General features: G+C 42.0%; 1 protein-coding gene across 1 annotated transcript; it reads left to right on the top strand.

Annotated features, from left to right (window-relative positions):
- The first annotated feature begins 1,828 nt into the window (after positions 1-1,828).
- Positions 1,829-27,933, top strand: LOC125880386 (inhibitor of nuclear factor kappa-B kinase subunit alpha-like). Its single transcript, XM_049562783.1, has 22 exons — positions 1,829-1,949; positions 2,765-2,883; positions 4,187-4,281; positions 4,538-4,655; positions 8,907-8,976; positions 9,071-9,159; positions 9,246-9,335; positions 9,473-9,597; positions 13,845-13,952; positions 14,144-14,279; positions 14,704-14,898; positions 15,474-15,576; positions 15,819-15,942; positions 17,535-17,686; positions 17,772-17,833; positions 17,943-18,052; positions 20,192-20,241; positions 20,366-20,471; positions 20,619-20,766; positions 22,560-22,696; positions 23,338-23,437; positions 24,847-27,933. The coding sequence occupies exons 2-22, from the start codon at positions 2,779-2,781 to the stop codon at positions 24,910-24,912; spliced, it is 2,289 nt and encodes a 762-aa protein (XP_049418740.1). The 5' UTR covers positions 1,829-1,949; positions 2,765-2,778; the 3' UTR covers positions 24,913-27,933.

Here is a 27,933-nt window from a genome sequence, read left to right on the forward strand (position 1 = left end):
GTCAGAGCACCTGGAGGAAACCCACGCTGACACGGGGAGAACATGTGGGAGCACCTGGAGGAAACCCACGCTGACACAGGGAGAACATGTGGGAGCACCTGGAGGAAACCCACGCTGACAACTCTGCACAGAGGGACTCCCCCACCCTTGGGGTTCAAACCAGGAACCCACATGCTAAGCAACAGTGCTAACCACAGCACCATTGTGCTACCCTGGACACATTTAGTTGAGGTTCCAAAATAAATGCTAGGGATGGGTTAAGAGGTCAAGGCCAGGTGTTAGATTTTGCATGGATGGTGTATTGTCCAGCTGGCAAAAAACACCAGCAAAATCTAGCTAGTCCATAAATACTGTATTGTTGATTAAGGTTCTGCACACATGAAGGTTGGGAGTCACTAATCTGGAGCATACAGAGCACACACAGTGGTTCTCTATTGCAAGATTGATCCTTGTCTTTATTAGCAAAGTCTTTTAGGACTGTCTCAATCACCCAACATGTATGTTTGGCTTAATGGGACAAAATAAAATCAGCTTAACTCCAAAAACAGACACGAGCTATAAACATTTTTTTTTTTACTGATTTTAGTCAAAGGTTTGTGCAGCATAGTAGCTATGACAATTTTATGACCTTATGATTAAAACTAAACAAGCCTATGTCATTTTCCTCGCATCATGCATTGCAGGGTCAACTTACTGTTTGGTGATGTCACACCTATGAAGGCATGCAGTTCTGATTATGTAGAATATGATTATTTATGATTTGATTTTGTAAAATTATTAAAGAATGAACTGCTTGGAAACCAGACTAGGCGTCTGATTGAGACAGGCCTTTATTTGTCCAAATGTGGTGCCACACCAGCCTGGTGAAAGGGACTCTGTGTTTATTTGATGTTTTGTGGTAAATAGAGAAGCTAAAAATAACAACACAACACCACTTTATCCAGTTAAAACAATACTCACAACTTGGATTAATTTTCATATGACTATAATTCTTTTGATGAAACACGGAGGAATATGAATAAGTTACAGAGTTATAGAGGAATGGACACACAGTCAGACTATATGACTGTTTCAGAGCTAACGTATGTAGTCACAACTTTCTTTCTTTTTTTTTCTTCACTGAGTCACTGTCTTCTTTGGTGCTTGTGATAGTTTCAGTAATGATTGAATTGTGGAGAACCGAGCTAACAATGTTGCATCTCCATACTAAACATTTATATTTATATGTGTCATTGAAACAACTAACTTAACGTTAGCTCAAGTGGGAAGCCAACAATCTGATTCTGTACATCCAAAGAGCTACAATAGAAATGAACTGCCTGGCAACCAGACCAGGCCTCTAACGGAGACAGGCCTTTATTTGTCCAAATGTGAAGCCACACCAGGCTGGTAAAGGAGACTGGGTGTTTAACTGGGGCACGGCTTTAATTGATGTTTTAAGGTAAATAGAGAAGTTTAAAATAAATAATAATAATTGAAATAAGAAGTATGAACAGTTGGCATGAGAAAAGAAGTTTATATAAACACAATAAAAGAGTTAGGAGGTCAGGTGAGATGCTCTGACTGACAGCAGCTAGTCTGGTCAACACATTAATGACACTCAGAGCTGTTGTTAAAATATAAATGTAACACAGTGAATGATATTGTAAGGCAGTGTGTCATCTATATAACGCGTGTAGTATACTTAAGCACAGTTTGGTGTCATTTATTGTTTAATTTGATGGTTGTTTCATCAGTTTTAGCAGTGGCTGAACGCAGCAGGTGTTTGCGCTGTTGAACGCGCCCAGTTTCATTTTCAAGAAACAGCCGGGGATTCTGGTGACGTCACGCAGGAAAGTACACATTCACACGGTGCCGCCGCTGCATCGACTCGAAAACAACCGAAAACAACCGGACGGTTCGCAGTTACACCGACACAACGGCTCATGACACGTTCATAGAAACACGAAGTAAGTGTCTAACGTCTCTTTAGCAGCGGGAACATTTATTTAAACGTCTGTTAACTGGCGGCGAAGCCTTCATTTCCTAATGCTAGCAAGCTGGCGCCGACTGTTTCCTGGAAGGTAAAGGGCTGCCGTGGGTTGGCTAAAGTGGTGTCGCCAGTGTCGCCAGTTTAACCTAAGACATTGATATGTGAGTGTACCTGTCACATCTGCTTCACTTAGCTCAACAAGCCGCGTTTGTTACATCGCAGCAAGACGTGTGAGACACTGAGCGGTGGTGTTGTGCAAGCAGTGATGTAATCTGACATTAGCTTGGCAGGTGTTCCAGGATGTAGCCAGGCCCCTGAGTTTTGTTCAGCTGGTTTGCTTGGTTGGAATATTGGTTAGATTATTATTGTGTTCTTTACTGAGTAATCTGTAGATTATTGTCTCAGTTGTTCTGCACGTTATTGTCTCGGTTAAACATTCGTCTGCTAAATATAAGACACAGTGACAAAGCTGTTTACATGAAGTGACCTCAGCAATTGTCTTGTTTTGTCCTACTAACATTATTACAGCCAAAAATATGATGACATTTAGTATGATATATGATATATGATGGAAGAAACAGCAGATTATCACATGTGAGAACCTGTAAATATAAATATCACATATTTGGCACATTGTGCTTGTTAATGAATCAAATTATCACAAACATCTGTCAGTTGATTTTCTGTGGATCAAGTAATGGATTAATTATATACTGGTTGCAGCTCTTTTGTGACCATAAATGCTTCGAGTATAAGTTAACCCTGTCATGTTATTTCTGCACTTTGCCCCAGCTTGTGTGACAACAATGGAGAAACCTCCCTTCAGGCAGAACCAGAACTGCGGAGACTGGGAGCTGAAAGAGAGGCTGGGCATGGGCGGCTTTGCCCATGTTTACCTGTACCAACATCATGTGAGTCTCGAGCTATGTCACCCAGCGTGACATTGCACTAGTGTTGTCACGGTACCAAAATTGGGACCCACGGTATGATACCAGTGAAAGTATCATGGTTCTGAGTGGTATCAGGATACCACAGCAAACATGAGGCAGATGTGCCTTTTGTCATTTATAAAAAGATAAATCACTTTTCTATAATACATCAATGATATTTCAATGGAATAAATTACTTATTGATTTATTCATACTTCAAAAACAGCATCAATAAGTGATTAACATAGGGGGGATCAAAATAAAATAAATAAATGAAATAAGAATCAACCAGCCACCCTCCTCCCCTGACAAGTAAAGAACAGTCCCTTCATAAGTAAAGAACAGTCCCTAAAGTGCGGTGAGGTTTGTGGGCCGTTACCTGCCACAAAGAGAGAAATGTGAACGGCTCGTTTCTCCTCTGACACGCCACATACCTGTGCGCCGCCATGGCTCGGCTGTTCAGGTACTTCTGGAAGAGGAAATTATTGGACCTGGAGCCGGGCTTCTCTGTCGCCGGTAAGCCGTTATCTTGCGCCGCGGAGCACCATGGCCGCTGTATTTGACAGGAATACGGCATCTGTGACCCCTGTTCAACCCACAACCGGCAGGATTCGCCTTTCGTTTCTGCTGCTGGTTGAAATCTGTACTCACACAGTGTGCTCCTGAATGATTTCTTTTGCTCACACAAAACTATTTTTAGTCTCAAATGTGAGTAAAATGCTCGCACCGTAGAGCTCTGTGGAAAACAAACCACTGTAGCATATATAAACAAATCGAACCTACAAGTAAAAAGAAATAAATAATAACTTTCACTGCTCAAAGATACTCAGTAGCTCAGCTAATACCTGACATGTCACTGGAAAACAAACCACTGCAGCAGCATATTGAGTGCCAGGTGGCCAGCGCGTGCTGTTATTGGACGGCGCATGGACACTCACCCTCATGTGATTGGACTTTGAACTTATCCCACAGTAGTGGTGCCATGAGGTACTCCAACATTATGGTATCATATGTACTGTGGAGTTTTAGTTCCGCAGTCTACCGTTGGTACCAGTATACCCTGCAACACAACACTGCACACATGTGATCCTGAAACAACCAGTGTCCTAACTGTGTCTCCACGCACCTGCTTTGTACTGGTATCAATAAAAGTACTCGTAGTATTTGTTGTGACATGTTATGAGACATATGGGGGATAGCTCCTTCTAAAGTGCACATCAGCTTCTATTTTGGTTCTGCTTTTATGCTCTGATAATAATGAAGTTTGTGTTTGTCTGCTTTGTAGGAAACAAATGAAAAACTAGCTGTGAAACTGTGCCGTCTGGAGCTCACACCAAGAAACAAGGACAGATGGAGCCGAGAAATCCAAATCATGAAAAAGTTGGACTTATTTTTTTATATATCTTTCTCCTGTGGGGGACATTTATATAGCACTTTAATTTAAAGACATTATACAGTCGTGTCCTGCTGTCATAGTGACACACAGTTATTGTAATTATCTAAAGGAAACTGCAGACATTCAGTTAGATACATGATAATGTCTTGCAGGCGTTGTAGAAGTGGATAACTGTGCAAAACCTGTGTGGACATCATTAAACAGTAATGTAGTATTGACGACGACTTCTCTCTCACTCAGGTTGAATCACATCAATGTTGTGACAGCCCGAGACGTCCCGGAGGAAATGAGGCACATAGCCTTAAATGATCTTCCACTGTTGGCCATGGAGTACTGTTCCAGGGGAGACCTGAGGAAGGTGAGGGGCTCCTGAAGGGAGGCTTACAGTACATCATTGAGACAGCTACATTTGAAAATGCATTCTTAATTTGTTTTTGTGTTTGGTCTTACACTCCCACAAAGAGAGCAGCTGTTTTAAGCCCAAAAATGTAGTGTGGACAGGAAGAAGCTTCACTGCGTCTTTTCTTATCTACAAATATGAGAAACATGTTATTCATTCCACTGCTGAGTGACTGAGTGTTGGTTCACCTGCAGAGCAGCCCCGCCTCACTCAGCTTACACCTATATTACACCTATATATTTTCAGCTTCGACACCAACTGTTGTATCATCTCTGAGCCTGTAAACGGTGTAGCTGCTTGGCGCTAGTGTTATTATAGCACAGGATATTCACACTTTGGTTTGGAAACAGTTGCACTTGTGCACAGCGTCAGATACATTCCTGGAGCTTATGCCTATGTTGCTGAGAATAATGTTTCAACATGTCATTTTACTAATCTCTATAAACAGACATCTGCATATGTGTGCACAACCTGTTGGCAGCAGGACAAGATTTTGGTATCAGAGGTGTGCTGGGGTCTCATTTATAAACACTGCGTACGCACATAACGAGGCCTGAAGGCGGCATATGTCACCTGCCATGCAAACATGATCTATAAAATCACACCTGATGGGAGAAACTTTGACCCACGCTTATGAACATTTTGGAGTCAGGAAATTGGCGATGCAGACAGTGAGGTGGAGCCTGATTGTAGAAACTGTTGAATATTTTTTGATGCACGCCATTTTTGGCTTTTGTTTGTTTGTACATTTTTATCATGGATCCTACGCATTGTTTTGTAAATGAAACCCCTGGTTTCCATTTGTAGTCTGAGTCGTAATGACCAATCACGTCTGTGTGGAGAAGCAGAACACTTTGGCCAAAACTGCAGTCTCTGAACCCATTAGCTATCGTCTGATGACAAGTTAGATTATCATCAGCTTATTTTAAATGTGTCTTCATTCATATGAGATTAGCCAAAATGACTGCCGCATGGAGGAGAAAGTCTTGACTGGAATATCTGCTGGCTACACCAGATCTCCCAAAATATTGCCCCATGCCAACAGGACCTTTATCGTCGTCAGAGAGATAACAGATGGGTTCTGAGATTATCATTTTCCAGACATTACAAGCAACATTACAACATCTTTCCTTGTGAAATGAAGCCACGACTCCTCCTTGTCACGTGTTTCCAGCAGTGTAGATACACGAGTTTGACATTATTGTTATTTCAGCTGTCAAATGAACATACAGGTAACGATAAAAGAAACAGAAACGCTCAGGGGCATATGATTCAGATTGATCCTAAAGTTTGTAATTGGTTCATAACGTGAACTGGTTCTTGATTCCCATCTCTGAGCCTACGTAAGTCTCAAGTGTTCTTGTGTTCATTATCTGTGAAAGCATCAGATCTCACAGTCAGAGAAAGTAAAAGTGAAAGTATTAGTGTCTGATTCAAAAGCAGTGAAGTCGACTTCACCAACATTCAGAACCAGAGCTGAGAGCATCAGAGCAGCCAACAGACATGAGTCAGGCTCCCTCCCTGTTTATGTCACCCTTCTTAACTTCAGTCACACTTAGTTTTGTGTTTACAGGAGGACATTTTGAGACAAGACTCTGTTTATCAAGTGTACAGCCTGCCTCGTGTGCGGTTACGCAGCTAAAAAAAGGCAGTCATTCAAATGATAAAGTGCAAATGGACTCGAGGTCTTTTTGACTAATGACTGAGGTCATGGACTTTCAGGGGGCAGCCCTGTTGTTCACTTGGTTAAAGCTGTAGTGTGGGACTCTTGGGTATAAATGAATGTCCTTGGCACGCTAGTTCACACAATGCTGATTACGACTGTTGCCGCCAGGGAGAGCTCTCTGTAGTTTACTGTATATCAGAGTTGTGGTGTGTGAGTGAAGTAATGCATTTTATCTCAACCAGCCAGAGTGCAAGAAGACAGGAAGATGGATAGACAGACCTTTATTGTCACTGCACAAGTACAACGACATTAGGTGGTTATCCTTGCCTGTTTAAAAGAGCCAAAAAGGATATATGAATAAAATGCAGGGTGGCACGGTGGTGTGGTGGTTAGCACTCTGGCCTCACAGCAAGAGGGTTGCCAGTGCGATCCCGGGCGTGGGAGCCCTTCTGTGTGGAGTTTGCATGTTCTCCCCGTGTCAGCGTGGGTTTCCTCCAGGTGCTCTGACATGTTCTCCCTGTGTCAGCGTGGGTTTCCTCCAGGTGCTCTGACATGTTCTCCCCGTGTCAGCGTGGGTTCTCTCCGGGCACTCCGGCTTCCTCCCACAGTCCAAAGACATGCAGGTTAATTGGTGACTCTAAATTGTCCGTAGGTGTGAATGTGAGCGTGAATGGTTGTCTGTCTCTATGTGTCAGCCCTGTGATAGTCTGGTGACCTGTCCAGGGTGAACCCTGCCTCTCACCCGATGTCAGCTGGGATAGGCTCCAGCCCCCCCGCGACCCTCAAGAGGATGAAGCGGTTAGAAGATGGATGGATGAATGAATGAATGAATAAAATGCAACTATGACAAGGAAGTAAAAACATAAAAGACAAAACATTGTCACATTTGCCCACACGCTTTATTGCGCAGACTATCATACTGCACAAGAGTTCACAGTGTATGTCAAGTGTTCATTGAGTGCAGTGATGGCTCTGAGGTTAAAACTATGCTTCAGTTTGTTTGTCTGTAGACATTTTTACACTGCCAGATTTTCAGCGAATGTTGGGCCGTTTTGCCGGCAAGCTGCGAACGTTTAGACACACAGAGCCGGATTGGCGAGTTGATCCGAGTTGCCCAATTTTCTGCCTCGTAGGGTAGACATATTGGTGGAACCCTTTTGGTTTAAACAGACCGAGGCGGCCTGTTGATGACTTGTGGGAGGAGCTGTTGATGGCACCGCACGTGCGAGCCACCGGCGGTGGATAAACAGGAAACAGCTGATAGCAGGAATTAGCGAGCAGCTAGTAGCAAGAGGGAAACACAAACCTGACAGACACTGTAAAGATGAGCAACTGGGGAGACAAGGAATTGCGCGCCCTCCTTGTCCTCGCAAACGAAGAGGCCATTAACCGTCAGATGACGGGGACGGTGAAGGACGGGCCGACTTACGAGAGAATCACCGAAGGACTGACCAGCCGCGGCTTCCCTCCCACGTCACTGTTTACGTCACACGCTGAGCTACACGTTTTGTTACTTGCTCACGCCCCCCATTGCCCCGAAAAAGGCACATTCTGTATAAACAAAAGTAGGTAGGCGGCATTTTGCTGCACTCCCCGATTTTGTTTTTATACTGCCAATGCTGAAAAAACACTGATTGGGCTTTCCTGCTAATTTGCACAACTCCTGTCTAAAAAGGGCTAATGATTTAATGACCCTGAGACGCCTTCCCGAGGGCAACAGTTTAAACAGGTGATGTTCAGGGTGGGATGGGTCTGAAAGAAGAGGCAGTGAGTTCTTAGTTGTGAATGTGGTCAGGTAGGGGAGCAGGCAGCCGTTGATCTGTTGGGCTGTGGAAGTGACCCTCTTAAGAGGGAAGAGATCAGTGATGGATGACAGGAGCTGTGGCAGAAATTCCTAAGAAGCGTGCAGGAAGAATTAAGGTTAAAAATTACCTGCGGGGAAGCTGGAGCAAGCTCACCCACATATGTCGTAATAACATCCTGACTGTGTTTGTGTATTTACTGTACCTGCTGGAGGGGAAGATAAAAGTTCGGCACTCCAGCCTGGACAGGCAGCATTTGTACATTTTAACCAGTTTTAATGCTCAATCAGTCGTCTGACAACAGGAACAGAAAATAAATGTAAATTAAAACAAGTAAACTGTGAGCTCTGGTTTTATTAAAACAAAGTAGAGGAGAGCAGGAGGAGGCAGAGCGGAGGGTTAGTCAGCTGAGAGTCAGAGAGGGAACAGGGATACTGCACATCTGTCTTCTCTCTAGATGCTGGTTGTGATGCACAGTTTTGTAGTTTACTCACAGAAAAAGGATGAAGAAGAAGACATACCTGTTTTTACTATTTAGGGTGTTTCAGTGTGGATTGATGTTGATTTCAGATTTACCTGGCTCATTGTGGTCTTTGTCTTAAACACTCTTGCATCACTTACAACACTCCGTCATACAAGATACTCACTGTCATATCATGTATGTGTGAGACTGGGTTTTCTTTCTCTGCAATTTAAAATCAATTCACTGCAGATGTGAGAGAGTTTCCTCATGTGTTACAGATGCTGAGCAAACCTGAAAACTGCTGCGGTTTGAAAGAGAGCGAAGTGCTTTCGTTACTCAATGATGTCGGTACGTCCAGTGTCTCTCTGCGGACAGCTGTTCATTCAGACATGTCTTTTTTTAGAGCCTCGTCATTCAGTTTAATCACTGTGTTCTGCTGCAGGATCTGGTATCCAGTATCTGCATGAAAACAAGATCATACACAGAGACCTTAAACCTGAAAACATAGTGCTGCAAGATATCAACGGGAAGGTAAACTGACTCTTGATGGGTTGATGTTCTGTTTGAGCTCATGTCTTAAAGAAACGGTTTGTCATTGACTTACTCTTCCTCTGCAGCTGGTTCACAAAATCATTGACCTGGGCTATGCTAAAGACCTGGACCAGGGCAGTCTGTGTACCTCCTTTGTTGGCACGCTTCAGTACCTGGTGAGCAAACACTTAATTCTCTATCCCCAGAAGCTTCTAGTGTTATGTATTCTGTGACTCATATTGAAATCCTGTTATCTTCTTCCTGCCAGACAACGAAGCTGTTGATCAAATGTATGATGCACTTTTCTCTGCAGGCCCCTGAACTGTTTGAAAATAAGCCATACACTGTTACTGTGGACTACTGGAGCTTTGGCACTATGGTGTTTGAATGCAGTTGTGGTTTCCGTCCGTTTCTGCACAACCTTCAACCCGTGCAGTGGTGAGTTGATCTGATAAGCAAATATTTATGACATTTATTAAACTAGGTAAAGAAAAATGTATCAGAGACTTGAGGCAGCTCACAAATCACAGAAAGGTTACCTTGATTCAGCTCGTCAGTCTGCAGCAGAGGTTGAGTCAAAGGAAAGACCTGAGGCAAAGACACTGAGTGACATGGAAGGCATAGGTGCATGCTGGTGTTCTGGAAACAACCAGACGCTTGTTGTTGTAGTTTTGTCTCTGATTTGGCCGCTCACCAACAGTCAACAGTCAACAGCAGCAGAGGGTGTGACACTCAGCACATGTTGGCAATTTAATTACTCTAAAACCCTCAGTGCCCGATTCCACAATGTGTCAAAAGTCGTACTCCTTCTCTGAGTCATAACTCGATCAAATATGAACACAAAGACATAATGCACATATTTATAGATTCAGTGTGTTTTAAGCCCAGTTCAGACCAAAGATTTGTGAGGAGACGAGTTGAAGCAATGCACCCCTCTGCAACGTTCTAAAAACCTGCCGGTTCACACCAGTGCAACCAGATAAGCAGTAGTGATGAAACGGCAGGAAACATAAACAAGTTTCAGATTCATAATCAATACGCCACAATGATATAAATAACCAGCACCAATTAATCAGTCAGTGAGAATGTGTGCTGATTGGCTGTTGAAACAGGTGACATACCATATGTTTTAAAACCAGCCGCTGGCCATTTGACCAGCTGAGTGTCAGGTGACACCATCAGACCGGCCAGTTCACACCGCTGACACTTTTCTCTGCAACGTTCTCAAACAGTTTTGTCTCGTTGCAAATCTTTGGTCTGAGCTGAGATTTACACTCTCTGAGGAATATAATTATTTGTGATCACGAATAAACGTCCCTAAATCAGCTTAGAAATCATAGAAAGAAAGACTGTCTTTAAAACTCCAGAACTTAACTGAGAACCTTAATGCTTTCAGTTCTCTTAAGTGTTGAGGTAATTTGGTGATATTTGTCTTTACATCCATGGGCACACTGCAAACAAGCATTACTTAACAGCTAATTCTGCATACTGTGACAGTGCCTCAATTTGAACTAGTAGAGAGGAAAACATTTAAAACAGGGCTCAGGTTGAAGCTTTACTCATCTGGACTCACCCTTGTTTGGTTTTCTATTGACAGTAATTGTGAATGTTTGGTTGGAGATTAAAGGATTCATTGAGCGTCACATTGCGGTTGATGGTACAGTTTCACAATCAGCTAAGAATCCACCTGACACACTGAGGAGGGCACTACCTGCATTTTGCAAACAAACAGGACCTGGTACCAAATAAGAGTTGATACAAGCTGAACCATGCAGTGGAACTGAGGCGCATCTAGTTTAACTGACTCCATGTCAACATTACATTTCCTGCTTATATCCCCAAACCCTTTGAATTATGGGAGCTGTAGTTACAAAGCTTAGAGCATGATGATTATCCTCCAGAACTCATGATAGGTGGATCCATTATACAGCAGTGAAAGGCATCAAGGCCCGATCACACAAAAAGTGTTTTGCAGGTTGCAAAATGTGAGGCGCACAGCACTGCCCCTTTTTTTTTTTTTTAAACTTGAATGCCTCTAGTAAAAAAAAATAATCTTGCTGCGCCTTTTCATTGTTGCAGTCACCCCATCACGTCCTCACACTATGTAATAAAGCTCCGGTTTTTTCCCACCAATAATTATCTAGTTCCTTAAACATTCAGGCAGAGGGTACCTGCTGTAGTTCTGAGGGGTATTCCAGGTAGGAGGTTCAACAAACTCTGAGTCTAACCCTGAACTCTGAGCTGATTTACCCTGAGATGGGAAACTCTGAGTTAGCGGTTGCAGAACAGCTGATCTGAGTTAGTTCAGTCAACTCTGAGTATGTTCACTCTGAGTTAAGCCGACAATAAAAAGCCATCATCAATGGAGCTCCGACTCCACGATTCACCATGGCAACAGGTCAATAAAAGACAGCGCCTCCATTTTAATCCAGTGGATGTAGAGATATTAATGCATGTGTAGCAGACGGTGCACGTTTATCTTTAAAAGAAGAGCCTGAGTCAGAGCGAGGAAAGTGTCAATAAGTTAACCATAAAGTTAATAAAAAAGTTTATTCATCATTTATCAGACTTACATTTCCTTAATGAAGATAAAGTGGTGGAATCTGACTGTGTATCAGGCTGTAGATACATTACATTATATTAATAATATATCATAATATATTTGTTCAGGTTTAATCTGATGGGGAAAAACACAGGAGGCAGAAGATTTCAAACATATAGGCTAGGCTATAGATCAAAGACATAAAGACATGACTGTAAACTCACAGTCTGACCCAGTAATAATATGTTTGGTGATTTGCACCTGAAAAGACGTTGAGGTTAAAATACAGTAGATTTGAAAATGTTGCACATCTATTTGTATCTTGACTCAACAGCATTCAGTGACTTTATTTCAGCTACAAATGTAGTAAATGTAAAGACAGTGAAATGCTGCACCATTGCTCACTCAGAAATATGAACATATAATCCCCAATATTAGGCTATAGGAGTTATGTTCCATCAGTGCGACCAGTGACATCAGTGACAGAGATCATTAGTCACTGATACTACGTGTCTAAAGCTTCATACCCATTTTAACATTTAAATAATTAGACCTACACATTATGTGCAATAAACATGTGGGAGCTGCTCTGACAGACTGACAGTCTGATCCTTGTGCACAGTGTTATAAAAATAATAAATATAAAAAGGACAGAGGTTTGATTCTGAGCTGAGGGTGAATTCTCGCTGTGTAATATTTGAATGTAAAGACAAAAGCTGATGTCCAAAGAAATGACTGATGTGCATAAATTCAGTAACTTCAGACAGTCCTGAGTAACAAACTAATATCCAGCAGGATTTAGACTGTGACAGACGGTAAATCTCCGCTAATGAATGCGCTTTGATACAAGCTTTGACTTTGAATGAGGAAATGAAACAGCGTGTAAGAGGGAGGAGACAGAGAGAAACTCAGGGTTTATTGAAGAAAACCTGACATTTTTCTGCTCTGAGTCCAGGAGTTCAGAGCACTCCAGCAAAACACGCCATGCATCCAGAGAGCAGAAATGCGAGGCGTGACGCGATGCAAAAACCGCAAGCAAAAAGCTTCATTGTCATTAAAAACAATTACAAAAAGACACCTCCCGCTGCTAAAACACTTCTTCCATAAATTCAAATACACCGTTTTCCCTGCCTATCAAAGATAATGGCAGGCCGTCTTGGTTAAAGCGTGTGTGTGTACATGGGAGCCTTCAGATGTAGCATCTTTTACGCACAGCTCCACGGACCTGCTTCTCCCTCCGGTGTTGTGTCAGATCCCGGTTCCCCCTCGGGCTGTGTCTCGCCTAGTGTTTCCCACGGAGCTCTGCCCCGTTTGAAAGGCAAAGGAAGCCCGTGTGTGGAAAGACGTCGCTTCTGAGATGTAGAATGTGTATTATAGAAAAGAAACACACATTTCAGGACCGCTGACTTGTGTCATCAGAACAGACATGTCCTGTGAGGGGGGACAATACCTGACAGTAATATTCTCAGCTGTCAGGATGTGCCTGCTGTAAAGGGTTAATATGATCATAGAAGGCTGAAAATCACAGGACATGTCTGTTCTGATGATACAAGTCAGCAGTGTAAAGCTCAAGCATGTGGGGGCCTCCTTTCATATTTAATAGAGGAGCGTATCTAAAAGTACAGCTGTCAAGATGCCCCCCGCCACAGGCCTTTGCCTCCTTGGTCTCAGGGAAAACCTGAAATAAGAGTGTTTAGATAGATAAGACATGAAGTAATAAACCCAAGCTATGCAACACAATTAAGAAAACTGAGGTAAGCCTGAAAATAAAGCAGGCCAGCAGGTTGAGCCAAATCACAGAAAGTATCATAAAAAAAAACAAAATCTAGCTTACCTCCAAACAAAACAGAAGACAGCCACGCCTACACCTGGTGTGTTTGACAGGGATCATTGCTGCATGGAAAATGAAGTGTTTTACTAAAAGCCCTCATTTATAACATCACAAATTTCTACAAGTGTTCAGTGTCAATGGTGGCTGGAATAACTGACGCCAACACTTAGATTTTGAAGTTTTTGAAATCTGAAACTTTTATTTTCCATCAAACTACTGCTCTGCTTTTGTGCTTCACATAGAAAATAAACAGGAATCATGTTAAGATGTAAAACTCTCCATCATCTCTATCTTGTGTCTTGTGATCCACAGGGCCAGCAAAGTGAGGAATAAAGGTCCAAAAGACATCATGGCTGTAGAGGAACTGAACGGAGAAGTCAGGTTCTCCACACACCTCCCATACCCCAACAATCTCAGCAGGTCAGTGTCCTGTGACTGCTAAAAATATCCTGTTTCAAACACTGTTCATCCTGCAGTGAGAGTGAGAGTTCATTGTTGTCCATTAGTCACTCAAATGAAAGTGAAAACAGAGCAGAGCGACAGGCTGTGTGTTCACAGTGTTTGGTGCCAGTTTCTCTCCTTGAACACACATTTTAATTGCTGTTATTTAGGACACTGTTGGAGCCGATGGAGGCTCTGCTGCAGCTGATGTTAAAGTGGGATCCTGTCCAGAGAGGAGGGAAAGTCAACGCCGACACTAAGAGGCCCATGTGCTTTGAAGTGCTGGAGCAGATACTGAGTATGAAGGTGAGTTAGTGCCAGAGTTTTATCTCAACATTCAGCCTTCGTCAGTGCTTTGAGCCAGTCGTATCTGGGTCAACCAGCATTTACATATTTCTCTATTAACTGATAGCCTTCATTTCCAAAATGTTGATGACTGTGGTGTCATCAGCAGGGCGGGGTTTGGTTTGAATTCAGAGAATGAGTAAACAAGATTAGGAATCTGAACATTTAAATGCCAGCTTTCACTGCCTGCCAGTTTTTTAATTTTTGGTGTTATGAACAAATAATGACACGTAACATGTTTGTGCACTCACAAAAAGAAGAATAAAAAGACAACATCTCTGCTTCTGCTACATCAGTTTGATCCCTTTTAAACGTCAGTGACATTTCAGTAAACGATGACGAGCACTTTCTGTACTGAACAGTTTTCCTCCTCTTGTCTCTCCAGGTCGTCCACATCCTGAACATGACCACAGCTCAGGTCCACTCCTTCCAGCTGACGCCGGAGGAAAGCCTCCACAGTCTGCAGAAGCGCATCGAGGCCGAGACCAAGATTGAAGTAGTGAACCAGGAGCTGCTGCAGGAGACGGGAGTGTCACTGGATCCCAGGAAGCCCGCTGCACAGTGTGTCCTAGATGGAGTGGTAAGCTGACACTCATGCAGCTTTTTACTGCGAGAAAAAACAACTGAAATCACTGACTGCTGTAATTCACTTCTAAACCCCTCAAGAGATTGTTTTATATTGAACACTTCAAGGTCCAGAGGTTTTATTGTCGTCCCATAACATGGTACATAGGACATAAAGGAACCAAACTAGTTTCTTAGGTCAAAGCTAAAAAAAAAAAAAAAAACAGGTAGCAGCGTTGATTGATTATCAAAGTCTGTGTGAGCAGCATTCAGTGAGGCATAGCCAGTCTACAGCCTGCAGGTCACGCTGCACATAGGAAGAACATTTCAGTCAGGTTATTTTTCACTTGGATGCCACGTTCAGAGTCACTTCAATCACCTTTCTTCATCATTCTGATGCTCCGTTTGAACTTCAGCAGCTCGTCTTCACCATGTCTACATGACTAAATGTTAATGAGCTGCTGACAACTGATTGGCTGATTAGATATTTGCATTAATGTTTGCAGTTGAACAGGTGTACCTAATAAAGTGGCCAGAGAGTGTATTTGCAGGCCGTGTCAGTGGTGATATTCTTTCTTCTCCCCTGTGCAGAGAGGGTGGGACAGCTACATCGTCTACCTGTTTGACAAGAGCATCACCAAGTACCTTGGTCCCCTCAGTGCCAGACAGCTGCCTGATAAAGTCAACACTATTGGTGAGTCTGTTTAAACATATGCCTGCTGGTGATGTGACTGTTCGATGCACCTTGATGCATCAGTTTGATATATTTAACACTCGTTCTTCCTGTCTCTCTCTGTTAACTTGTCGGGTGTAAAGTTATTGTACGAACACCATCCTGTGTGATGCATGAAGCCACTGAGTGGCAGTGTTGTGTGTCCTTACTCTGTCTTAACACCACAGAGTTCATCTCTCATGGGTCTTCTTTTAACTCTGCAGTGCAAGAAGCCAAGACACAGCTGCCCCTGGTGGTGCTAAAGAAGGTTTGGGGTGAAGCAGTGAGCTACATCTGTGGGCTGAAGGACGACTACAGCAGACTTTTCCAAGGACAGAGAGCTGCTATGTGAGTCACAGGAAAGATTTCTGTCAGCTGTTACTGTATTACCACAAAACATGAGGTGCATTCAGCTGACGAAAGAATCAGGAAGTCAGCAGTTTGTGTTTCTCCCAACTTAAATCTCTGTTTTAATGTTGCTTACTTTTTTGGTTGCTGTTGAATGTTTGTTAATAATCTACATGTCAGTTGTGTGTTAATGACTGTAGGCCCGTTTTTATTTTACATCACGCTCATCTAATCATGTAAGGTTAGGTTTCCCACGGTCATGGAAAACCTAAAAAAAATCATTGATGGTTTTGGAAAGTCATGGAGTATGTTGTGTTTTATTTTTACGGTAGCGTCCCGTCTTCCAAGCACTGTTGATAACAGCAAATTTATATTTGAAACCATCGACGTCTGCGTGGCTCTAACATGTGTCTGTGTGAAGCTTGTTTACTGTCACGTACCTTTCTTAATTTTCCCCCTGCGTCCCCTCTCTGCCTCGTCATGTATGTCACAAGCCGGACTTGTGTTTGAATCTGATTTGTTTGAAAAAAACACAGCGCTGTAAAAAACCATATCCTTGAAAAGTCATGGGAAAGTTTTGAAATTTTGTCCATGAAAACATGTGGGAACTCTCTGAAGCACTGAGCTCTCTGTTCCTCCTCACACTTGGGCCTTTTCAACTCTCACTTTTGGCCGCGCTGAGTAAAGAGGCGCCGAGCTTAGCCAGAGATGGCCCTTCTCCAGAGTAGGTCCAAAAACCCGGCCGCACGCACTCAAATGAGTAGCGGTGATGTCTTGCCGACTACAGCCAATCCCCGACAGCCTCACTTCTTCCCCTTCAAACAAGCTGTGTGAGTGTTGCAGACTCTGCTCACCTGTGTCTGCAGCAGACCAGAGAGACAGGTGTCTTTAAAAGTCTGTAGCTTCTAACTGAATCTCTTTTGGTTTGGAGTTTAGTTTCTCTCCTGCGTCCTGTTCTTACTTTACATATCTGCTTTATTTTACTGTTTCATGTTCACTATCGGCCGTATGACAAAACAGCGGGGGACTTTTATTGTGAAGAATCAACAGGAAATGAATTGTGTTATAACTGAATTAGCAGAACTTTGTCAGCGGCTTCTCTTCAATAAAGACAAGTCTTATAATACAACCACAGTGAGAAGTTGATGAAGAGCTGCAGACAACAGGCTCTTACTGCACCTCTGCAAACAGCTCACCTCCAGCAGGTAAACTTGTGTTACCTGCCCTGCTGTGGGGAACTTCAGCCCGCTGCTTTAAAATAGCATCACTTAAGACAAGCCATCATTAGTTAAAGACAAACTGTCAAGCCTGTAGCCCTGCTGTAATGGAAATGTGAATCCCTGCTGTGCTGTACTGACGGCCCAAGCCAAACCAAGCCATGACTGTCGCATTAACGGCGTCCTGGTCACTGCTGACTCGTTCTGTTAGCTTGGGGAGGGGGAGAAGAGCTCACCAGCTGCTTCAGGTGCTTCACACCTGGTAGTTTTGCAGCCAGCCACACCATTTGATTTGACCCATGCTTCTGCTCCAGTGGTTCTTTTTCGTCCTTCAAACCTTTCTAACCCTTAACTGTTTTCTTCCTCCTCGTCCAGGCTGAGTCTCCTGCGCTACAACACCAACCTGACCAGGTGTAAGAACAGCATGTTTGGCTTCTCTCAGCAGCTGAAGGCCAAGCTGGACTTCTTCAAAAGCAGCATCCAGTACGACTTGGAGAAATACAGCGATCAGATGCACATCGGCATATGTGAGTGTTTGATTGGATCTGATACTTGACCCTCAAATGGAAAATATTTCAATAGCACTAAGTTTATTTTGATGTTCGTTTAAAGCCTCAGAAAAGATGCTGAAAGCCTGGCAGGAGAACGAGGAGAGAGCTGCTGCGTTTGCACAGGTGACGAAATTTTACAAAACAAAATATTGAAGTTAAAAGCATTTAAAAGGCCCGGCGTGTTTCTCAGTACCAACCCTGATGGTGGTGTGATTCATGGTTTGTCCTGCAGGTGGCAGAGGTGAGCCATCTGGATGATGAGATCATGGCTCTGCACTCAGAGATAGTTGAACTTCAGAGGAGCCCGTACGCTCGACGCCAAGGAGACAAGATGGAGCAGCTGTGAGTGTTCATGTGCTCTGACGATAACCGTAGTGTTTCTCTCATGGTGCGCTGGGTTGAAAGACAGAAGTGATGATATGATGCTTTCTGAGCCCGAAGGTTCTTCTTGTGTTGGTGTGTGTACATGCTGTACATGATAATGTGCGCAGATGGTTTGGTCTGCCCAGAGGATGATGATGTCAGTCAGGTCAAAACGTAGGACAAAGTTGAATCACACACTTCTAGAGACTGTATATCATGAGACATATTTCCAGTCAGTCAGTCTTTCTGACATTTGTTTCAGCACCATCATATACTGCATAGAGAAGTGGTCAATAATTTTATTTTCTTATTTATATAAACCTTTATTTAATACTCCTGTTGAGACTGAGATCTCATTTTCATGAGAGACGTGAGTGCATAAATAATGACATAAAACAACCAATTTAAAAAGAACACTAAAGCACTGTGTGTAATAGAATAAAATCATGTGTCAGTTAAATCAAGTTAAAAACAGTCACAGCTCCTTCACTCACACACACACACACACACACACACACACACACACACACCTAAGCTCGCTCTCATTTATTTCCTAGTCCCTGCTCCCTTCCTCCGTCTTCACAAAGTCATTGCAGCTATCCCTCTTTCCCTCACACTGCCTCCTACACTTGGTAGTTCTGCCTCTGTATGCAGACATTTACACAGTCATTGTGTCACTTACCATCTGGAGGTGTGTTACATATTCATCCCGCTGTCACCAGCCGTCTGAGTGTGGTTAGTTAAACAGAGGCACAACCTCTTGCTCTGTTGAATAGGCTGTTCTCAGGCGTTATCATGATCATGTGACCCAGCTGCATTATTACGTTTCTTGTTTGTAAAGTTAACTATCGTTGTAAATAACTTGTGATGGTTAAAGGAGAACATTTGTGAAAATACAGAATATTATGTTCTGTATATGTTTTGAGTTAGGAAAGCTGCAAATGGTGTTTAAAATCAATCTTTCTGAAATCAGTGTTAGTTCAAGGAACCTGCTGTTCTGTACTGACCAGGCCTCCGAACATGTGTTACAGCCAGTAAGTGAGGTCAGATATGACAGACTGACAGAAAGTTGCTTCCACAATCTTCTTTCTACCAGACAAAGGAAAACAGGACTTGTTAAAACAAAAATTTAAAACAATTTTACTCCAGTGAAGCACATGGTGACCTTGCTTTGTGAGAGGTGCTTTACTAAATAAAAAAATACTAACTTATTATAATGTACATTAACAACAACAACATCAGTTTTTTAATATTTAAAACGGGTACAATCTTGTCGTTCATCGTAGAGCTGTGTGCAGCCAGTGATTCGTTCAGTCCCTCACCTTGCTGTCTTTTTCTCGCTCTCTGTTTATGAGACCAAAAATGACACAAAAATTAACAGCTGTGAGATTTTTCACTGGGACACCACGTATTCATAGACTACCACAGTGAATGCAGCAACCTATTTCCACCTCAGCGATTACATTATATTGATTCTGGCATGAAAACAATTAAAAAATCGTAAAAAGAAACTTAAGTGAAACGACTTTTTTTCCCGCCCCCATGTCCCCTATCCTCAGGGTGGCTGTGGCTCAGAGATAGAGCAGCTGGCCTGGTGCACCAACCACACATCTGGCTTCAGACCACATGTGTCACAGGTTTTTGACCCCACACGTGTGTCAATAAGACTTTACACTTTGCAGGAAGCAACAGAGAAACTATAAACTCTAATAGACGTTTCCTAAACAGCTCCATTCAGCTTTCATGGGAGTAAAAGTCTTTAATTGTGTTGATGCACGTCCTGCAGGCCTTCATGGGCAGTTTACACACGTCACTCTGCTGTCTTATAATGATTTCTTTAGTAAGTTCTCAGAATCCGCTGAAAGGAAAATGCTCCTGCTGCTTTAGAAGAAGTGGCTGGTGTCACTTGGTGCGGTGGGGCGAGCAGGCAGGACAGGATGAATGTCTGGCAGCACTTTGAACACGCTGCCTCGTACAGTAATCTGCTGTTTGAAAGACCACAAATGAACTGCTGTTAGCTTGTATTTGCTTTAGAGTGTTACAGTTATATATATTGTTTGGGCCTCTGGCACAGCCTCAGAGTTCAGTCTTGTAAATATTTAAATCATTTTATTGCAGAGAAGAAAAAGCGATTGAGCTCTACAAGCAAATGAAGATGAAATGCAAAAGTAAGAAACATCTGATTCTGATTAAATTATTGGCTTATTTTCCGTAAATAATGAAAATGATATGAGTATGTTTTTTTTTAAACTCAATGTGGGTTTATTTGTTTATGTGCTGTTTATCTGTCAGTACCTGAGCCAGATGTGAGCAGTGACAGCTCTGAGATGGTGAAGGCCATCATTCAGACTGTCCAGAACCAAGACAAGGTCCTCAAAGACCTGTACACACACCTCAGGTAAGAGTCCAACACTCTTTCTCTTTTTGTCTTATTAGTATCTGTTATTGATAATGTGTTCTCCAGTATGAAAGCACACACACATGGTAGACCAACAATACGAACACTGTGCGTTAACGTCTGCCCCGTCTCCTCTCGTCCTGACAGTAAGATCCTGATCAGCAAACAGAAGATCATTGACTTGTTTCCACGTATTGAGAAAACCCTGGAGAGCATCAAGGACGCAGACAACACCGTGATGCAGATGCAGATCAAGAGACAAAGAGAGTTCTGGCATTTACTGAAGATCGCCTGTGTAAGTGACTCTGCATCACACTCCGTACTAGGAAAGAAACTACAGTAAAAAACCTGACAAGATAAAGAGTGCAGAGAGCGTCAGTCTGTGTGTGTCAACGGTCAGATATCACATTTTTCAGGGTCTGTTTGCTCTTTACTGAGGGTGCTAATACTCTGAGTAATCCAGTGTAATTGAATAAAACTATGTTGCACAGTCTGCAGGCTGTGATGAATGATTAGTTTCATTACGGGCTGTTATGTGGATTATTCTCTTAATCAACTGATTAATCTTTGGTCTACAAATTGCCATAAAACAATAAAACGTCTTTCCCAGTTTCTTTGTTCTTCTGACCAACAGTTGAAGGCCTTGTCTACATGTGTACACATCTTTTTAAAACAGATATTTTCCTCTACATTTTCTCCTCTCATCCACACAGAAACTAAAACAGAGATTTTTGAGGACGCCCTCTAAAGCCTAGTTCAAACCAGTGATATGTGACGAGATGAAACCGTTTTAGGACATTGCAGAGTAAAGTTGCAGCCGTAGTCTGCTACTGCAGATTTTGTGAAAACCGTACAAGTTATCAAAATGCCCATTATGCTCAATAAAGTCTCGTGAACCGTTTAAAGTTCAAATCATTTTTCTGTGTCAAAGTATGGCGGTTTGGTTTAGCCCTAAAGAGGAGTGACTACAGCTCTGTTCACATCAAATTCTCAACAATCTCTCATCACTTTTACTAAAATTATTGCAGTTTTTTTGCAATTTTTGTAAAAACGGTTTGATGAGTGTCTGAGAGAAGTCACAGTGCACTACTCCTGATCCTTCTGCATGTTTTTATGTTTTTTCCCAGTGTGTTGGCAACACTGCGAGATGATTAGAGAACTAAGTTTTATGGAAGAAGAATAAGAATTGAGCTGGATGAATAATGTCTAGTGTTGTGTTGCACAGTAGGCCCCCAAATGACTGCTTTACATTTAAACCTAGTATTGCTGCAACACTTCACGGACAAACAGAGACGTCTGCTGAGCCCAGTGTCGTTGGGTCCAACTCAGCGTCCGCAGTTTGAAGTTCGCCAGCAATGATGACTATGGATCAGGCCTGGTTGAACCAGCAGATGGTGGAGCTGAATTATTGTAGATGAGGATTGGAAGGAAAACTTGTACATGCCCAGAGCATCACGTGTATCTTTGAGTGAGCTCCTTTGTCCTGATATCGAAGGAGAATCAGTGGTGATGAGATCTCCAGTAGGCGTTTTAAAAAGGTAACATTAGCCTGTAAACGTCACCTCCTTTGTGACGAGGGGAGACTGTTATAGACGGCTAACACTGGTGAGCGTTTGGAGTCGTCTGTGTTCTAGTGTGGACGGACATATTTTGTAAAACAAAGGTTGTGTGGACAGATTTTTCTTTCTAAAATGGAGGGGTGAAATGTCCAAACCCCACAAGATTCAGTTTGTTATCACAGCAGACAAAGTAAAACAGGAATGTGCTGAGTGGAGCTCAAAGTTGTTGATAATTGCAGTTATTGCTTGAATCCAGTTATCAGAATAGTTGCTGAAGAATTTTCTGTCAGTCAGCTATTTATCTTTATCTAAGCTCCACACTGTCCATCTTGTGTCTGTCTCTGCAGTTTGTAAGTCAGCTGTGGTACTTTCTGTTCTGCTACCTCCTCCTCCTCAGACTTGGCTTCTCTAACTGACCACAAACACAGACAGCGGGAGGATCAGCTGCCTGCATTCCTTCTTGTAGGAGTAAGATGCCTTGTTTATTATTCCTGCATATCTCAGTATGATCTCCCTCTGTCTCCTCCAGGCTCAGAACTCGTCACGAAACTCGATAGCAGCCAGTCCCGAGTCGTCCAACCTGCTGCAGGTTTCTCAGTGGTCGCAATCAGCGCAGCCTGTCAGCTCCCCACATCCCCTGACCTCCCTGCCTGGGCCAAATGACAGGTGACTGATCCATTGGTTGATTCATTCAGAGCAATCGTGTGACTCATGGTCACTCTGACAACGCCTGTGTGGAAAGTTTTAACCCCATTTTGACCTCTTTCATGTTCAACTGTGTGAAATAAACACAAAATGATCTGATCTCAGTGTAAAAGGAGAAAACAAAATAATTCAATGTACAAATATTAAGTCAAATATAGTGGAAGCACCTTTAGGCAGAACTAACAACCACTGAGTCTGTGGATACGTTTGTGTCAGGATGTCAGTCTGAGATGTGTGTTGATCAGTGTGAAAAGAAAACCTTAATCACGTCCATTCAAAGTCTGTGTTTTATTTTTTGTTCATAAAACACAAGAAGAGTTGAATATTGTATATTATTATTATTATTATCATTACCTTTTGAATTTTTTTACAAAGCAAACAAAACAGAACTTGTCACTTGTTTGATGTCGTCTGTATGTTGTATAATGTGTTCATGCTGTTATTCAGTGTTTAGTAGGTCAGTGCGTTTTCTCCCCTGTGGCGTTCCTTTGTAGCCGGTACAATAGAAAACACGCTGTACATGTGATGGAGACGCCGTGTGATGAACTCGTAGCTAACAGGCCTCTGTACTCTGTGTGTGTGTGTGTGTGTGTTTCCTTAAGTGACGCTGCACCACGTCTGCTGCAGGAGAACCAGAAGTACCTCAGTCAGCTGACCAGCCTGATGCAGGAGGCTGCTGATGAACAGGCCAAAAGCATCGTGGTGAGTTTACTTGTTTTTACTTGTCCTGGACATTTCTAATGCGACGTTGTTATTATTGCTCTCACTTTGGATATGAGGGCAAAGAAAGACATCAAACAGTTTCTCAGAAATCTGTGTCAGCGTCACTCCAGTAAAATAATTTCTAAAGGTAAAATACATTTGCATCAAACATAGTAAAACACAGACAGGTCTTTTAGCTAAATGGACAGAAATGCATAACACAACTGTCTCGTCCCAGAGTTTTAATTTTATAACTCATCTTTGAGTCATGTGACACCATGACTGAATTAACTGACCGCAGAAACAGAGTTTTTGTAATGCTACGTTCAGTCACATCCCATCTTTGGTAATATCAGTGAGTTGGTGGTGTTTAACAGTCAAATCATTGCAAAGTATGATTTTGATCATTTGACAGTATGTTTTCGAAATATCTGCACATTTTTAAAAGACTAAAAATAACGACTAAAATCAGAGATGATCAAAATCAGCATTAATTATACAGTTAAGATCACAAGCTAGGAAGCAGAAAAGTTCAGTTTCAGCTGTCAAAGACTGGTGAAGAAATGTGCACCACATAACTTCCTCAAAGATGAGAGTGCTTGGTGGGAAAAAAAATCTGAAAAATACTGCATATATCTGTAGTCTATAATATAGAAGCCAAAAACAGCCGTGCTTGCCTTTTTTTTTTTAATGCTGTTATGTTGAGAGTTAATTGTCTCGTTATCTTGAGATAAGAAAACTTGTTCCTGGTCATAACACGTTAGTTTGCGTTGATTCTCGAGAAAACAAAAGGCAGATTTCTCGGGATACCGAGTTAATTTGTTAACTAACATTAACTTATGTCTCAAGATCACAGGATAATTACAGAGACCTCGATAATGAGTCTCTGGTTCATTTGATCACCTGATTTCAGCCTCAGAGATCACTGTCATCTCCTTGATATGATATTTTCAGCTTAAAGCAGTTAGAGTTGTCAAAATGGCGTCTGTGCAGGCTCCTGACCTCTGATAAACACAAGTAATGAGAGGAAACAACCTTTGTTTGCTCATTATAATGAGTTAATTATGTTGTCATCTTAAAAATGAAGCTTGTTTTCTTGATGATGATGAAAGTATTTCACTCCTGATCTCAAAATAGCAGCATAAAGAATAATAACTGGAGGCCATTTTCAGCTTCTGTACTAAAAAGAAATCTGCATCTTGTGTACAACAATTTGTTTTTTTACTAAGAAGTAGCCTTCAGGAATATAAAATGTGTTTTCACACAGACGCTGCAGTTCATTCTAGGAGGTTACTTCAGTTTGATAGACGATAAATGTTTTTGGTTTACAGTCAAATATTTAAAGATATTTTTGTTTCATTCTGGTTTATCATCAACTCTTAACATCATGGTGGTTTTCCTCTTTCAAGGACCAAGACTGGAGCTGGACGAAATACGAAACTTTAACCACAAAATTAAAAAAGAGAAATGCGTAAGGGTTTTGTTGTGTCTTTCCATCCCTGCCTGTGCTCCGAGTAACACTAAAGACTGTGAGCTGCTAACACGAGCAGAGTGGCGTCAGAGAAACTTTGTACAGTTGTACATGGACTCGGGATATTCTCTTTAAAAAAAATGTCCTCGAAGACGGAGTTCACACATGCTCAGTGGTGTCCGTCAACTCCCGTCGTCTCACATGGTGGAAAGTTTGATGAATATTCTTGTTTTTATATGAGAAAACGATGAAGCTGTGTAACTCTACTTTTCTTTTTCCTTTTGCAGCACAATAAACATCATAATTCATTTTTACTGTCAATAGCAGAATTGAGCAAACTGTAGCACCATATCTGAGGTGGATTTATCATATGAAAGAGCGTTGGACACAAACATGGGAACGAGTTCAGCCGTGTGACATACAAGGGAAACACAGGAAGTGGGTGGGGGGGGGGGGGGGTCAAAGAGGAAATTACAATCAAGCAAACAGCACTTTGATACTCCCATGTGTCCCCTCTGTAAAGAGGTGGGACGTGTCCAGGCTGCCAGACACTGTCGCAGGATTCACAGATTTACAAACACAGTTTAACTTTTAACGTCACTCATAATCAGTTTGATATATTTTACTATTCACAGTCGGGGGTAACAGAGTCTCTGTACATGTTTTTGTTTTTTAAATAAAGTGTTATGTAACATAGGCAGGAGTGTTTTGTCATGATAATGAGACAGACGTGGCTGGCCATCATGTTTATACCTTGTCTATAATGTACATCCATCTTTTTAATTGTCTGCAAGATACAAAGGGTTTTATTGTCTCATTTATGTGCACATATTGTTTCACTGGATGGTTCATGCTGCGTTCATGTCACACAGAGCTGGAACGATTTCATCCAAGTTTAATGCAGATTTGAAACACACTGCAGAAAATCAGCTCAAGAAAATACAAATTATTAAGAGTTGAACAGCTGGTGGAGCTAATTCTCCAGGTGGGTGCTATTAAACAACCACAGAGGAAGAGCATGTACCTTCCTGTGTTAATGTGAGGAAGGTCACAGCCTCCTCATCGCTCCACATGTATCTGATGCTTTCAGCTCTTCAGTTTAAGTCACACGCCTCATGTATGTCATGATTCATTTGTTGAGTCTTCCTCCATTACTCTTTGTCACATTTTGCTTTATTGAAACACCAGTTTTCCCCCCAGCAAAGCAAAAAAAAAAAAAAACAAAAAAAAAAAGGATTTTCAATGTTTCGACTCAGGTTTGTTTGTGCAAATTTAAAAAAGCAAATAAAAAGAGTTCGACAGAAACAAACTTAATCAGTCACTTTGTGATCAAAAGAATGAAAATCAAACATGAACAGGATTTGCTGCTTTCTCTCATGTGACAGTAAACTGTGATGCCACGTTCACACAGGATCGGGAAGCACAGCAAAGCCTATCTTTCCTGCAAGCTGCGAGTGACTGACGAGAAAACACAGTGATTATCTGTTATTAACTGTGGAAAGGAAATATTATATATGATGAGATTGAAATTATAGAACATGCACCCCATGCTTACTAATTCCATATATTTGTCAGTTCTTCATACACTCACACACAAACAAACGCACTGCAGAGAATGCGCTTCTGCTGACAGGCGGCTGCACGACCACTTAACATATCGGCCTGCGTCCGCCTCCTGTGAATCAGACGACAACCTCCAACCATGAAGCCAGAAGTGCCAAAAACTGCAGTTCCTCTAAAGGCCACTAGAGGCTCAGTCCCCGTGTTACAGCAGAGATAAACATGTTTACAACCCGGTACAGAAACAGTTTTGGTCTCTGTAGCTACTTTCAACACTCATGACGACTGTACGGAGGTTTTTTTTATATATATAACTCACCTGTTAACATTTTATTAAAGCTTTAAGTTAACGACAGGCTGTCTGCTTACGTTGCCCTCGGCCTCACCGTCAGATCCATGCCTCGCTCCTCCTCAGCACCAGCCTGTTGCCCAGTTTTGGTCACTTCTGGGTCCTTGACAAACAAGATGGTGACGGCCACAATGACGAACTAGAGGCTTCAGATCAGCGGTCCACAAACTAATGTGTGACGTCACGGAGGCTTTGTCCATTATTTTTACAGTCTGTGGTGTGAACGTGGCGTAAAAACACCGCTCTGACAAAACAAGCAGTTTTTATACGTCTTCTTGGCTCTGACAAATTGTAACGAGCACATTTGACTGAAAAAATAATAAATTCATTAATAAAGGAAATAATTAGCACATTATTTAATTAGTCATTCAGCTGTCTTCAGTGATCTGATATAGTAGTAAGTGGGATTGTAACTCACCAATAGAATAAAATAAATAAATGTCCAAGGTGATATATTCAGATAACATTTATCCAACCATCAGACCAAAACACAAAGATATTCAACTTACATTTATATAAAACAAAGAAAAGCAGCAAATCATCATGTTTGAGAAGCTGGAAACTGAAAATAATAAATATTTTTTGCTTAAAAACCCTGAAACAATCGATCAGTTAACAAAACTGTCGCTGAGGAATCAACTAATTGATTAATCAACCGATCCTTTCAGCTCTCGTCACAAACACGGGACTCTTTCTGAGTTCTGTCGTCTGTCTATGACATGAACGTGGCTTTATTCATGGAGGTGTGACACCATCTGGTTTCTGTAGAACATCGTAGCACAGTCGGCGTCTTGGACCATCGATCCATAGTGAAATCAATGTGAACGATTGGAAACAGGATTTGAAATAGTTGAATGTACTGCAGTGAGCAGGGAGCTTTGGCCGGAGAGGAGTGAACCTTCTGAGTTGTATTTATGAAGTTGAAGTGCAATGGAAAAAGATTTTCTTTTTTTTTGTATTTAAGTAACTTGATTTGTGTCTTCGTTTCTTTCCATGTAAGTATTTTGTTTCCATCTCATGTTTTAAATTTGTCTCTGAATGTTTAATTTCTAGAAATGTCATTGTATAAAGATCAAATGTTTGCCTGGTAATAAAATAAAATGACTTTGGCATGAC

This window comes from Epinephelus fuscoguttatus, linkage group LG20 (genome assembly GCF_011397635.1).
Source record: "Epinephelus fuscoguttatus linkage group LG20, E.fuscoguttatus.final_Chr_v1".
Lineage (NCBI taxonomy): Eukaryota > Metazoa > Chordata > Actinopteri > Perciformes > Serranidae > Epinephelus > Epinephelus fuscoguttatus.